This window comes from Etheostoma spectabile, unplaced genomic scaffold (genome assembly GCF_008692095.1).
Source record: "Etheostoma spectabile isolate EspeVRDwgs_2016 unplaced genomic scaffold, UIUC_Espe_1.0 scaffold00018338, whole genome shotgun sequence".
In the NCBI taxonomy this organism is placed as follows: domain Eukaryota; kingdom Metazoa; phylum Chordata; class Actinopteri; order Perciformes; family Percidae; genus Etheostoma; species Etheostoma spectabile.
The window spans coordinates 62,745-76,758 of NW_022604212.1; the positions used below are offsets into that span (position 1 = coordinate 62,745).

At 41.0% G+C, this 14,014-nt stretch overlaps 1 protein-coding gene and 1 long non-coding RNA gene across 2 annotated transcripts in view; one reads left to right on the forward strand and one right to left on the reverse strand.

Moving 5' to 3' along the window:
- LOC116680127 (condensin-2 complex subunit D3-like) overlaps positions 1–12,263 on the forward strand; it is a 30,006-nt gene extending 17,743 nt beyond the window's left edge. The window contains 10 exon segments of the mRNA XM_032509416.1: positions 981–1,118; positions 1,267–1,400; positions 2,613–2,821; positions 4,572–4,682; positions 5,684–5,851; positions 6,678–6,790; positions 7,807–7,865; positions 8,950–8,997; positions 11,404–11,466; positions 11,623–12,263. Of these exon segments, the coding sequence (XP_032365307.1) occupies positions 981–1,118; positions 1,267–1,400; positions 2,613–2,821; positions 4,572–4,682; positions 5,684–5,851; positions 6,678–6,790; positions 7,807–7,865; positions 8,950–8,997; positions 11,404–11,466; positions 11,623–11,675 (1,096 nt within the window). The 3' untranslated portion in view covers positions 11,676–12,263.
- Positions 12,264–13,139: 876 nt separating this feature from the next.
- Positions 13,140–14,007, reverse strand: LOC116680125 (uncharacterized). Its single transcript, XR_004329641.1, has 2 exons — positions 13,549–14,007; positions 13,140–13,399 (listed from the first exon to the last, which is right to left on the reverse strand). It is a non-coding gene; the product is annotated as an uncharacterized LOC116680125 (long non-coding RNA).
- Between the last annotated feature and the right edge of the window lie 7 nt (positions 14,008–14,014).

Sequence of the window (14,014 nt, forward strand, 5' to 3'; positions counted from 1 at the left end):
GCGCTCATATATTTTATTATTTATTAACAACTGTATACTACTATCCCTGTATGGATGTGATATGAATTGATTTGATTTGTTGTTGGTCTGGCTCAGGATACACGCTTTGTGAAACATGAACAACCACAAACAATGAACACTGTAGAACGTTTTTTTATTATCCACTTTGACAGTCAGTCATAATGGATATAACCGACAAGAAGGAAGGGGGGTGTGGGGAGAGAGAAGTTTGAAGAGGGATGGTAGCTAGAGGAGAGCTGTCCAAGACGACGACTAACGTTTTTTTATGGCCGATACACGACCACAGAGACGACGTTCCGATGAACAAATAGCAAAGAAGAGGGAAAAGGAGAAGGAACGCGCAAAGTCCAGAGTTTACATCGGAAAAGCTTTTGAAATGTGGCAAGAACTCTGTCGGCAGCAGGGGGGGGGGGGGGGCGAGCTCGCCTCCGTTTTGTTTGACAATACTTCAAAAGTCAACAAGAAGTGACGTCACCCAACTTCGCTTTGAGCAACTTTAAGTTTAGGGACCTCCCTACGCAGTCCACAGCGTTCTTATACGGCAATACATTTGTTAAATACATATGAATTACAGTGCTTTAGTTTTTGTAGCTAGAATATATGTATGAATGTTTTATGAGAACAGCCTGTTTTAGGGAGCATATGTGTATTTATTTTTTGGGTTTAGCTATAATGTACAACAAGCACAGTGACAGTTTTTACCATTGTAATGTCCAAGACAAAGATTATAGGACACATCTATTCTCCAGTCATACCGTGTTATATGCAGTGCATACTCTGATTTCCACAGGCATTTCACATGAACAAATGAGCGAACACACACAGCTCTGATCTAATATGGCTTAGACTTACAGACTTATACTTCTTTATTAATGTTTTTGGGATGAAATTGAAATTTCCAGCACCTACAGAAATCCACCATAACATAAAACCTATGTGCCTCCTGTTTCCTGTCCCAGTCTGTGTGAATACTGCCTGGTCCACCTGCTGCTGAAGAAGAACTCCGAAATGTTCAGCCAGCACTTCATCGAGTGCATCTTTCACTTCAACTCCTACAACAAACACAAGTCCTACAACAAGTTCCCTCAAAGTGAGAGGTAGGAAGCTGTGTGGATGTTGTTTCTGTCATCTAGTTCACATTTGACTTCATTTTACTTTGATTATTTTCCCAGATGACACTTTTTGTACATATTATTTTTGTTTTTTTTGCTCATTTTTTAATTTTAATTTTTTAAATCTATGCAGAGAAAAGGCTCAATTTTCGCTGAAAGGAGCTCAGCACCGCGAGAAGCGTTTTCGGATCTACCGCTTTCTTTTGGAGCACTTCACGGACACCCAGCGCTTCAACGTCACTATCAAGATCAACCAGACCGTTTTAGGTGAACATGTGTATAGATTGAGAGAACGTTCTCATGCATAAAACCACCAATTCCTTTTCCAGTTCTGTGTGGTCAAAATGTTTTTCTTTCTTTGGTGATGATTTGTGATAAAATGAACTGGTCCCATGGCAAAAAAGGCACTTTATGAGTTTTGCAGCCTGCCTATGCCCCCCCAGTGGCCAGAAATGGTGAAAGGTGTAAACCGAGCCCTGGGTATCCTGCTCTGCCTTTAAGAAAATGAAATCAGATGGGCTGATCTGAATCTTCAGATCATAAGGGGCAAGTTAACCCAGGAATTTGGCCACCCATGAAGAGGACATCATGGTTTTCAAAGAAAGTCCTCAAATACAGATTCAGGTGGCACACTGAGGTCATTGTTGGCTCTAGAAAAAGCTGAAGATACAGTATTAGGGACCACTAAGGTCTATATAAAAGAGACTTCAGATACAGTATTAGGGGACCACTAAGGTCCATATAAAAGAGACTTCAGATACAGTATTAGGGGACCACTAAGGTCCATAAAAGAGACTTCAGATACAGTATTAGGGGACCACTAAGGTCCATATAAAAGAGACTTCAGATACAGTATTAGGGGACCACTAAGGTCTATATAAAGACTTCTATATTAAAAAGAGAGACTTCAGATACAGTATTAGGGGACCACTAAGGTCTATATAAAAGAGACTTCAGATACAGTATTAGGGACCACTAAGGTCTATATAAAAGAGACTTCAGATACAGTATTAGGGGACCACTAAGGTCTATATAAAGAGACTTCAGATACAGCATTAGGGACCACTAAGGTCTATATAAAGAGACTTCAGATACAGCATTAGGGACCACTAAGGTCTATATAAAGAGACTTCAGATACAGTATTAGGGACCACTAAGGTCTATATAAAGAGACTTCAGATACAGCATTAGGGACCACTAAGGTCTAAATAAAAGCATCGAAAGAGCACCATGTCATTGGACATTTAATGTAAATGTCCACACAGCAGTTTAAAACGAGACTGAATGTGATTTAGAGCCTTATGTTCAATCAGAATTACAACACAGCTATCAATGTGCAGAATATTGAAGTTTGTTAATGAACACAACATCTTCGGGCATCTGGACACATTTTCTTTTTGAATTCTAAACCGTTAACCACCACCAATTTGCTCCTAGGAAAAATTAAATAAAAACGTGTAACCTCTTTTCCTATCCCAGCATGCTTTGCGGACGAGGAGCTTCCTTTGGATGCAGACGGGGCTGAAATTTTATCTGAGACCTTCAACATCTTGAGTCTGAACGAGATGAAGCTGCAGGCTGTATCTGCTCCAGCAGGGGGTGCTTCAGGGGAGGAACCCGAGGAGGAGAACATGGCCACTATGGCTAAGGTTGTCCTGCAGGCTGCACAGAAGAAGGTGGTGTCGCAGGTAAGCAATGTTTGCCAAGTTACTGGTAGGGTTAGGGATGTTTGGATTTTTATGATGTTGATGCCAAAACATAATTCTGATTCCTAAACCGAATCTTGAAAAACTGAAAAATGACATCAAAGAAAGGCTCTTTTATAGTGTTTTTTAAAAGTTGAAAATTATTTAAATGTAACAATATATTAACGTTTTAAAATACTTAAATATATAATTAGTAAACCTACAGTCCCCTAACACACAACTACAAAAATTTAACAATAAATAACAGTTACACTTTTAATAAGTAACCACAAAATAAATGTTGAGTTTGTAGTCCAACCAGAGCCCAGAGGAAAAATATGGAATTTTAAAAGTTTCCTCCATTTACGGTATCTAGGTAACGGTAGACTACAGAGAAAGTCTGATATTTTTACGTCCGTTTCGGAGCAACAGAGGGAAAATATTTTGACACAATTAAGTGGCACCAAAATTTGCTTGACTCCTACCGGTTCCATAGTGGAACTGGGTTTCGGTACCCAACCCTAGATGCTTGTAATCAATTACTTATCCATTACTTTTACAAGGACGTCATTTATGGAAAACTAATGGTGTGCAAAAGAAATCAATTCACATTCATGAATCGATTAAAGCTCTACCAATTTTAAAATTGATTCATGGAATTCCAAAAATCTATTCATACTTTTATTATTTTTTCATTTTGTAACGGCGTGTATACTATCCCGTGGGAAAAGTAACTACCTTTACATACTGTGAATCGTTGTTTTAAATAAAAATCTTTTTTGAATAAAATCAATTTCGAATCGAAGCTTGAGCCTAAAAATCGATAACGAATCGTGACATTTTCCGAATTGTACACCCCTAGAGGAAATATTGCTTAAATTTGGTGATGAATACCATGTATAGCAATATGTGATAATATTAACGGGGTGACACATTGTTATTTCGAATTGATTCAAGTCAACATTGAATCATGAGACCAGTAAAGATTCAGACCCCTACTAGTTACTCTGACTTCCATCAAAGCACGATTATACACCATATGATACATTAAAGAATAATTTTAAATCATACAATTATACAGAATTACTCAGTACCCGTAACACAGCTTTTTTTTTTCCTGCCACACGCATCATTTTTTCCATTAATGACATGCCACTTCACGGCATAGTATTACAGCAGAGGTGTGTCTCTTTTATTGATACATTTCAATATTGATTGATCCAGCATGTGGGATATGGGATTAGAGTGCCTCAGGTCACATAGTTTACGTTACCCCCCCACAGCCAGCTAGTGCCCAGCTATTATCATTACAGCAATCTGAATCCCAGCCAACACAAACTCCAGCGCTGGGGGGGGGGGTAATATTCACCTTTAGCTGTCTTTACAGTTAAATTTAGTCAACGAAAGGTAACAGTCCTGCGGCAACGACATCTATGTTTAGGCACCAAAACAACCAGTTATAATTACAACAAGTGAAGGGGGAGATATTTCCAAGAGGCGGGAAGATCTACTGCACAACGTCGGCCATCAGACATCTCCCCCGCCACGGAAGCCAGCCACCCGCACCTGCCAAGACTCTTGAGTAACGTTATAACAAACCCCTTTCCCCCCCGGTGCTGAAAACATCTGAAAGGTGACATGTGAAATGTATTGTGACATTGGGGTTTTGGCTGCTGGCTAATGTTAGCTTGCTCGCTTGCTTGCTAATTGGTCTGCTACCAATACAAATTGAGATAACCGCTATAATCCACAGGTCCAGAAGAAGGCCTTCATAGAGAACACAGTTCCTCTCATCATCAGCCTGAAGAGCCTGCTGGAGCAGAAACGCTCTCCTGTGCTCCGAGACCTCATGTCCTACCTTCAGGTAAGACCACAGCATGGACATGTGGATGCTTTCTGCATATTCATCTGATTAATCCAGCAGCAGTGGATCAGCGGACCGCTAACGTTAGACCCAGCAGCAGCTGGTCAGCTGCTTCCATGTAGTCCATCCCAGCCTTGTGCAGGTCTACAATTTCCAAAGTCCAATCCCTGATGTCCTTACACAAGTCTCTGGTCTTGGCCATTGTGGAGGGGTTGGATTCTTTTGATTGAGTGTGTGGCCAGGTGTCTTTTATACAGGTAACAAGTTCAAACAGGTGCAGTTAATACAGGTAATGAGTGGAGAACAGGAGGGTGTCTTAAAAAAAACCTCTGTGAGAGCCGGTATTCTAACTGGTTGGTAGGTGATCAAATACATTAATCATTTAAAAATAATACAATGTGAATTTCTGGATTTTTGTTTTAGACCTTTATTACAGACATCTACATGCTTTGTAAGTTAGAAAACCTGAAAAATTGGTAGTGTATCAAATACTCCCCACTGTAGGCAGGACTACTGTGTTGAAATGCGTTAGATGTATGAATGCAATGCAGCAACAAGACAGGTTGAGTTATGTTTTTACTTCCATTCATCTGCCGCATCTACTTCTACTGTTGTAGACACAAGAGTCACAAAAAAAGAGGGAAAGTTCTGAAAAATATATGTTTACCCTGAAGCATAAAAAGCTCTTTTGAGGCTGCACCCAACCTTTGTGTGACACTAAATCATAACAAGGGTGACCTTGAGACACTTTACAGATAGAGTAGGTCTAGATCACCTTCTCTAATTTACAAAGACCCAACCATTCCAGTCATTCCCCCAAGAGCAAGCATTTAGTGTGACAGTGTTAAGAAAAACTAACGTTTAGGGAGAAACCTGGGACAGACTCAGGCTCTTGGTGGGTGGTGTCTGACGGTGCAGGTTGGGGGTACGATGAACAGTGGCAATTATAGTCGCAGTAAAGATGATGGAACTAAACTCCATGATGCCGTTGTTCCCATCAGGTGACCATGCAAGAACATCATAACAAGGTAAAGGACTTTTTCCCTGGAGATGAGCAGCTGGCAGTTGAGGTGGAGTTTGCTCTGAAGATGGCTGAGAAGGAGAAAGAGATGGAGAAGCAGATGGACAACTGCAGCTTGACAGGAGACGCCAGGCCTCCAACTACACAGGTCAGTTCACACTACATACACAATGTGTATTTATAATACGGGGTTCCTACGCAGTATGGAAAAGTGTGGAGTTTGATTTTTAGTCATTTCCAGGTCTAGATAAGTACGGAAAAAATAATCAAAACCAAAAAACCTCTTGACCAAGATAACACTTAATCATAATTTTATGGAAACGGCCCAGGTGATTGATTCCAGATCTAGTCCATTTAGACATGGGTAAGATATGGACTAGCTTTTATTGACTGGTGAAACCTCCTCCAATTTTATTTGACAAAGATTTTTAAAAGGTATCAGTCTAACCAGAAATACAAAGAAAATAGGGGTATTAATTAATATTCAAGGTAAACGTCTTTATCTCAAATATGAAAATTTAGTGCAGAAGTACTACACAAAACGGCAATAAAAATGGATTTAATACAAATTATGGGTGGTATTAGCTCATTTCCTTAGGGATTTGGGTTGGGAACTGGAGGGTTGCTGGTTCAAGTCCCTGTACAGACCGAAGTAGTAGTAGTAGTAGCCGGAGAGATGCCAGTTCACCTCCTGGGTACTGCCAATGGGCTCTTGAGCAAAGCATGCAATCCTGGTCCATACTGTGAATCATGTACTGTATTTAGCATCTTTTTAGATTGACTGAAAAATAAATACAATACATGATAATATTACATTCACTATTGTGATTTATTTAGTTTTGTTTCTGGAAGCATTATTTTTTATAATGTTTAAGAATTATTGATTTTCTTTTCTTACAGTAACAGTGTAGGCCAGTGTATCGCAGTTCCCCACAGTCAGTAAAGGTTTAATGGTGATTTTGCTCTTTCCTCAGTGTTCAGTCCAGGGCTCTCCCATCAGGTCCAGGCCCCTCCTCCCCTTTACCTTTGCCACACCACAGCTGCTACGTCCACACCCCATGTCTGCCAGGCTGGTACAGACTGACAGGTAGGTCTCCATCCCAGCAGCTAGTCAGTACCAAGGACTCTCTGCAGGGTTTTGTTGGCCTTTGATTGATGACCACTGGTTGTCCATTTTCTTATGTCGGTCACAAAGTTCAGTGACTTTGTGTGTCTAATAATAATTTACATTTCGCTCAAACTGAATCAGACTTCAGTATTGTAACGGCTCAGCTTGGATATACCAAGGAAGTTAATTAAAGGACTATGCCAAATAGTTCATAGTAGGAGTGTCACAAATTTAAATTGAACATCAAGTAAAGAAGATCTGCGATTGTCCCAGTAATTTTTTTCTCTTCTGAAAGAAAAACTGACGTAGCTTAGTGGTAGCCTGCTGCTGCACTTTTGGGATCCCATGGCCTTCTGCAGCGCAGGGAGCATTTTTAAATCTTTTTTTATACCATTTATGTTTAAAACTCACGGAAGAAAGTAGTACCGTTTGTGATGACGTGGGCTCGTAAAAGTAAATGAGAATTTAAGTCATTAAAAAAAAAATCTTAAGTTATTTAAAAATTAAACGGTGAACAGGGTGAATCTAGATTGATGATTAATCGTGCAGGCCTACCATAGAGCCCAATTATAAAATGATTAAAATTGTGTACAGCGTGGTACAAACAACGGTTTTGTCTCCATAGTTTTATAAGTCTAGTTCTTGACTATTTTTATAAGATTTTATAAGACTTGATAGTCTAACAACAATGTAGCCGTCTGTGCCGAAAACACTGGCTTAAACCTAATCAAATAGTGACCTTAATAATCTAATTGAATTGTGGATTTAGAGAATTTTGACACCCTTAGTTTATAGTGCAGATACAGACAGGAAACATTGTGAGACATTGTATGACATGCAACAGTTGAATCAGGGACATTGCACTTATTGGCGTCTACACTCATTCCCATTCCACTTTGTAAGATTCCTGTGGTTTCTCTTTATTTATTTCATGCATACATATGACATCAGTGAGCGGGTGTGTGTGTGTGTGTGTGTGTGTGTGTGTGTGTCAGGCGTGTGCACGGATCCAGGCAGGAGGAACATGTTCAGTCAATCGCTCTGGAACGAACAGGTACGACGCTGGAGGTTAAAACTGAACTTTCACGAGTACAGCAACGGTGTAACTTCTAGTTAGGATTTCAGAGGTCAGAGGTCAAAACACAAAAACCAAACATCCCTGGGAATTTAAAGGTGCTTTTCACTTCAAGAACCAAATCAATTGAATTAAACGGATCATCTCATTCTAATCCAGTGGAATTTTTTTTAATGGGTTTGCTAACATATTTACAATATCAAAGGTTATTATATAAATTGTGTGTACACATCTTCCACAGAATTTATGAAAGAGGGTTGGTGGGAAGACAACTGCATTTAATATCCGCCATAAGGTTACATGACACTCAATGCAGCATTTTTTTTAAGTTACAGAAATCTTAATGTGAGTAAAGGTGTATTTAATTAATTTCATATCATTCCCAATCTGATAATCATAAACACTTAGTTTTGTTACACATAACGGAATCGAGGACCCAAATGCAGAGATGAGATCGGAAGGCAGGAGAGAGTTTGTAACTAAGATTTATTAACAGGAGTCCAAACAGCACTGGGATCACAAATACAAAAAAACGACACAAGGGAAAAAAACAAGTCCCAAATGAGTGAAAAGTCAAAAATCCCCCCCCCCCAAAAAGAAAAATAAGTCCAAAGAGAAAACAAAAACCAGGAACACAGAAACTGGGGAAAAAACTCACGGGAAAACAACGACTTAAGGGAAAAATGCAGAAACACCAACAGGAACAGGCCAACAGCTAACACTAAATACACAGGGTAACAAGACAAGAGGGCTGGGAAACAGGTAGAAAACATCAGGTAATCACAGGAGCGGGAAAACACAGGAAGTAAAACTAGAGATAAGACCAGACAGACCCAGACTTCAAAATAAAACAGGAAACCGAACATACAGACACTCGGGGAACACAAGACAGGACCAAGAACACACGACCAGGGAGGAAACACGGAGAATTAACAGAAAACAGAACAAAGAAACCACGTTTTTTAATTTTTTAAACCAATCAGACTTACTGAAAGTTTTAATTGAGTTTCTATTTTACAGAGTGACAGCATCCTGTTTACCATTTGTCTTTTTTACTTTCCAGTGATGCCCAAAGGAGCTGTGAATGACAGAGCCATCAGCACACCAAAAGGTACGATTCCAGGTCCTATTTCCAGACTTGGTCTGGGGCTGACACCTCCGGGTCGGTTGGTCCATGTGCTCGTGTCCAACCAAATTCTCTTTGGTTGAAGAAAAGCTGGTGTTACTGTCATGAGGCTGTTTGCCCATCAAAGAGTTTCCACAACACAAAACAAACAAGAAATGTCCAGCTGGCAGAACTTTGGAAGCAGGCGGGGTTGTTTTAGCTAAAGGCCCTGGCCCACCAACCTGACCCGGTCGGTGACTCGAGTCTGGTCGGTGTGTTTGGCCGTCGTCCGTCGCCCTTCATTTTGTCCGACCTGACTTGCTAGATCGCAGGGCGGGATGTCGGACTCAATGACCAATCAGAGTAGTGGAGTGCTAACCCGGACATGGCGAGCGGGATGGGTGACTCTCAAAATCTGACAAATCTTTTAAACTGACTTTTGTGGATCTGAAATGAAGACAGATTCAGCAACTGCACGGCCTATTTCTATCTTAAAATGTTTTCGGAAACACTTTTATGTGAACTATTCTTGTGAAATATGAGATTGTATTCCAAAAGAGCCGCCACGACAGTCTGGTTTCAATCACCTGCCGCTTGTCATTGTTTGGGCGACAATACAGATAAGCGCCGCCTTCTGTCGTGGAGACGTAGTATGTCTCGCGCATGCGCAGAACGTACACTCATGTCACTTTGGTGTGTCCCGAGGAAGTTTTTTTTTGACCAACTCGGGGACACTGGTCAGTCTGACTGATTTTTCTGCTCCAGTCGGCCGTTGGGTGGGTGTGTCAGAGCCCTAGACGCTTTGGTTGCATGTGGTTGCTATGACACTGAATATCAGTGGCGGAAAAAATGTTCCCGTTTCCCCTCCACTGTGATTGGACTGCTGGGTAAAAAGTGTTGAGTGCAAGTGTTAAGTTTTACCTAAAGCATTAATCAGCACTCAGTGACCAGAAAACAAAAACAGGATAGGAACATAGGGCCTCGTCAAGCTGCTGCATTATGTCAATACGCCGCGCTCCCATTGCAAATATTTAACCCTTGTGTTGTCCTTGGGTCAAATGTGACCAATTTGTAGATCAGAATTATGGGTTTCTTTTAACCAAATTTCCCCAAAATAACATGAAAGCGTGGATGTACGTTGTCTGGAAGCCACGTAAAATTAATGATTACTTTCATTGAACTGTAGGTGTTTTTTTTTTTTTCAATTTTACAGCATTTGAAACAAACTGCAATCCACTCAACATCCTATGAGCTTAACTACGAGTCCAAATAATCCACAATTTCTGGGGGTTTATTAGCAAACAAAAAATAGGTATTATTAAAAAGTGACAAACGTTTCAAAAAGCGTCAAAAACATTGGAGAAAAAAATAAGTTGATTTGCAATTTTGACCCCGAAGGACAACAAGTTCACTCTCTGGTAAGACAACACAAGGGTTAAAAAAAAATGCTGGCCTGAAGAAAAACTCCTTTGGTGCACACACATTGTTACTAGGTAGAGTGTATTCTGTGCTCTGTGGCTGATTTAATTCATCTAAAGATAACTTTCCCCCCATCGATGGGTTGTAGAGGTAGCTAGGTAGAAGTCGGAGTGATTGTGTCCGACGCAGTGTCACACTCCCCGTCTGTGTGTTGCAATCCGAACTTCTCTATTCTTTGGTTTGAAAGATGGGCCACGGGTTCATTTTACTGCGTGGGGTGCGTGTCAAGTCAAGTCAACTTTATTCTTACACAATATGTGCCAGACATACAGAGCAACATCTCAATTACTCTTGCCCACAATGCACATAAGGGATAAAAGATGAAGAATATAGGATAAAGACAGATACAATATACAAATAAAAAAATATAAGTAATATGTACAACACAGTGATGAATTCTAAATAGTGCAAATATAAGGCAAAATCAAACTGTAGAGAAATGCGCAATATAAAAGCAAGAGTTCCTGAGTGTCTTCTTTTATATAAAGTGGCTAGTGTTGATCCTGATGGGGGGGTTCAGAGTCCAGAGTTCTTGGAGGCAGAGGGGAGGGGAGGGAGAAAGGGGGAGGGCGTTGAGCCTTCTGACAGCCGGGGGTGTGAAGCTGTTTGTATACTTGTTGTGTCATGACATCATTTTGGGAAATATACATATTTATTAACTTTCTTTTCAAGAGGGAGATGTTCAGATGGATATCAATCCCATGTTTGTGTGTTAAGAGCCAAGAAACAGTTAGCCTAGCTTAGCATAAAACAGGAGGAAACGGCTAGAAAAATACACTCCCAACAGTTTTAAAGCTAACTGATTAACACACTGTCTAGTTCAATCTGTTCACAAACAGAAATCTAACATTTGAGTTTGACCTTGTGTTGCAGATTTTATCTTTGTGTTGATACTTTATTAAGAATATCTTATCTGTCCTCCCTGTAATCCAGGTGTCAACGTCAATTTAACTTTTGATGAAGGATTCAGCGCAATCTTCAGTGACAAAGGAACAAGTAAGTATTTAATGAGGATAAGAAGCTCCTTATTAAAAAAAAAAAAAAATCAGTTGTGTCTTCCAGTCTGTCAAACTGCGAGCTAACAGGTTTGGAGTTAGCATTTGCTTCCAGGTGATTTAGGTTGACATGAATCTGTCTGCTGTGTCCTCTCAGGTCTTGTCGGGGAGACCAGTCTTCTTCACGTGAGGTCAAATGAGCAGCAGTAAGTACACTCACTACTTATTTAATGGCTTCCACACTGTCCAGTTGTAGTTCTTCAAACACTTTTGAATGTAGTTTAAAATGGTATATTAAACATTTGTAAAGCCATCCTTAAAAGGAAAATATGAATATGTCTACTAGTACTCTAGTGACTGAGTCGGGCTAACGCACATTTTGACGGCATCACCTAGATCATCGGGTGCGAAAACTAACCAATCAGAGCCTAACTCTCCATCCCTGCTGCGTTCAAGCAATCCTAACAAAATCATAACAGAATGAAACAAGCACTGAAGAAATTGGCATTTTTACATTGGCATATTATGTAACGTTAAATATTCTCTTATCTACACATATTGGAAATTGAGATAAAGACAATATTTGTTAACAGATTATGAAGTAAAGTTTTATTTCAGAATTGTTTTTTAAACCCCAAATAAGTCCCGGGTCAGTTTGACCCGAGGGACCCGAGAGGGTCCCGAACGTGAAGACAACACACGGGTTAAAGGGTTGGTTCACCCAAATTACAAACAAAATATATACCAAATATATTTTTTCTCTCTCCAGTGGTATCTCTCCATGCAAGTAGTTCTGGTTGTATTCCTCAATTCAATTGTATAAAAAAATATAGAATCAATTCAAAACAAGAGTTATCTGGAGACACTTTACAGATAGACCAGGTCTAGACCACACTCCAGAATTTACAAGGACCCAACAGTTTTAGGAGTTTCCTCCAGAGCAAGCAACAGTGCGACAGTGGTGAGGAAAAACTTCCTTTTAGGAAGAAACCTCGGACAGACCCAGACCCAGACCCAGACCCAGGCTTTTGGTAGGCGGTGTCTGACGACCGATTGGGGTTAGATTGAAGAGTGGCAACAACAGCCACAAAAAATAGTAGTTTGTAGTAGTTCTTTGTAGTAGTTCATGGCATAGCAGGGCACTGTGGGCATTACAAGGCCCAGCAGGACGTGGCAGGGCACAGCACAGCGTAGCAGGACGTAACATGGCATCGCAGGACGTGTACCGGGACCACGGCGACAGCTGCTAACATGATTTTGGAGCCTCCCTGATCCAAGGAGACATGCTGGGCGAAAAGGACATAAGGACCCCGGGGAATTATTCCCCAGAGCTAGGTTAGTAGCAAGCATTTAAAAAAAAAACTATATTTAGTATATTATAATAAACATAAATAATTTGAGCCATTTTATATTTTGGGGGTTTAGGATGCAAATGAGCGTTTGCGTTTCCCTCATTTACACATCAAACTATATTACACATGACTGTAGTGCAACTTAACATTTAAACAACAATAGACCAGCTCAACTAAACCAAATTGTCTCAACAGCAACTAACTAGGATTAAATAAAGAAAACCACAAACAAGGTCCTGGTTTTATACTTAAGGCAAACAAGCCCCCAACTTGTGAAAACCGGCTCACAGGCCACAATAAAAGAGGAAGATGCACAGCAACGTGACAATAATAAGTGACATTTATTAAATAATGATGCAAACAAGAGCACGATGAGGTGTGATTGTCAGTATCAGTGATGAATGTTGGTGGATGGATGTGATGGAGAATGTGAGGTGCATGTTGTCAGTAGTTAACAGAGAGAAAACATGTTGGTGCGCCATCGGTAGAATGCAGCCTCCTGGTCTCGGGCAGGCGGGGGTTAAACAGTCTGGGAGGACCGGCCAGGTGATCACAGTCATCTCATCATCGCCTCTGCTACACCTGCAAGTTAACAAGACAAACCACAGTACCCATGTAGGACAGGCCCAGGGCCGGCACACCAACAAACAGGACATCGTTTTTAGAGCTAGTGTTTGTGTATATGCAATAGTTATTATATGATTGTGAAGAATAAATTGCAATTTTCTCACATTTCCACAGGGTTTTCTCCCTTAGCCGCTGTACCCTCCCGATTTAACCCACGTGGCTGTGGGGGTGCCGTGTTCCTCCTTCCCAGGCGTTGTGGTGGTTCTCACACCAACATCTGTTGGGGTCTTCACTATTTACCCATAGCTGGGGCTATTTGTCCATAGCTGGGGCAGTGGTTGACGGGCATCAGGGCGTTTCTACTCACCGATGCGCCTGCATGCCACGTCTCTGGGGCCCACTGCTGCTCCGAGATCCTGTACAACTTAGCCTGGAACCACAAGGGACCAGTTCCCATGTGTGCCACGGGGAGGCGTGTACCAGGTCTTGGCAGTGTGAGAGGCTATGTACCGGCAGAGGAGGCGACACACACTCGGCTCCTCTTTCAGCCCTGAAAACAAAGGGCTGTCCGGTGGCAGTAGCTGGAAGCAGAGAGTGGCGAGCAGAAGCAACATACAGCATGTAGCATGT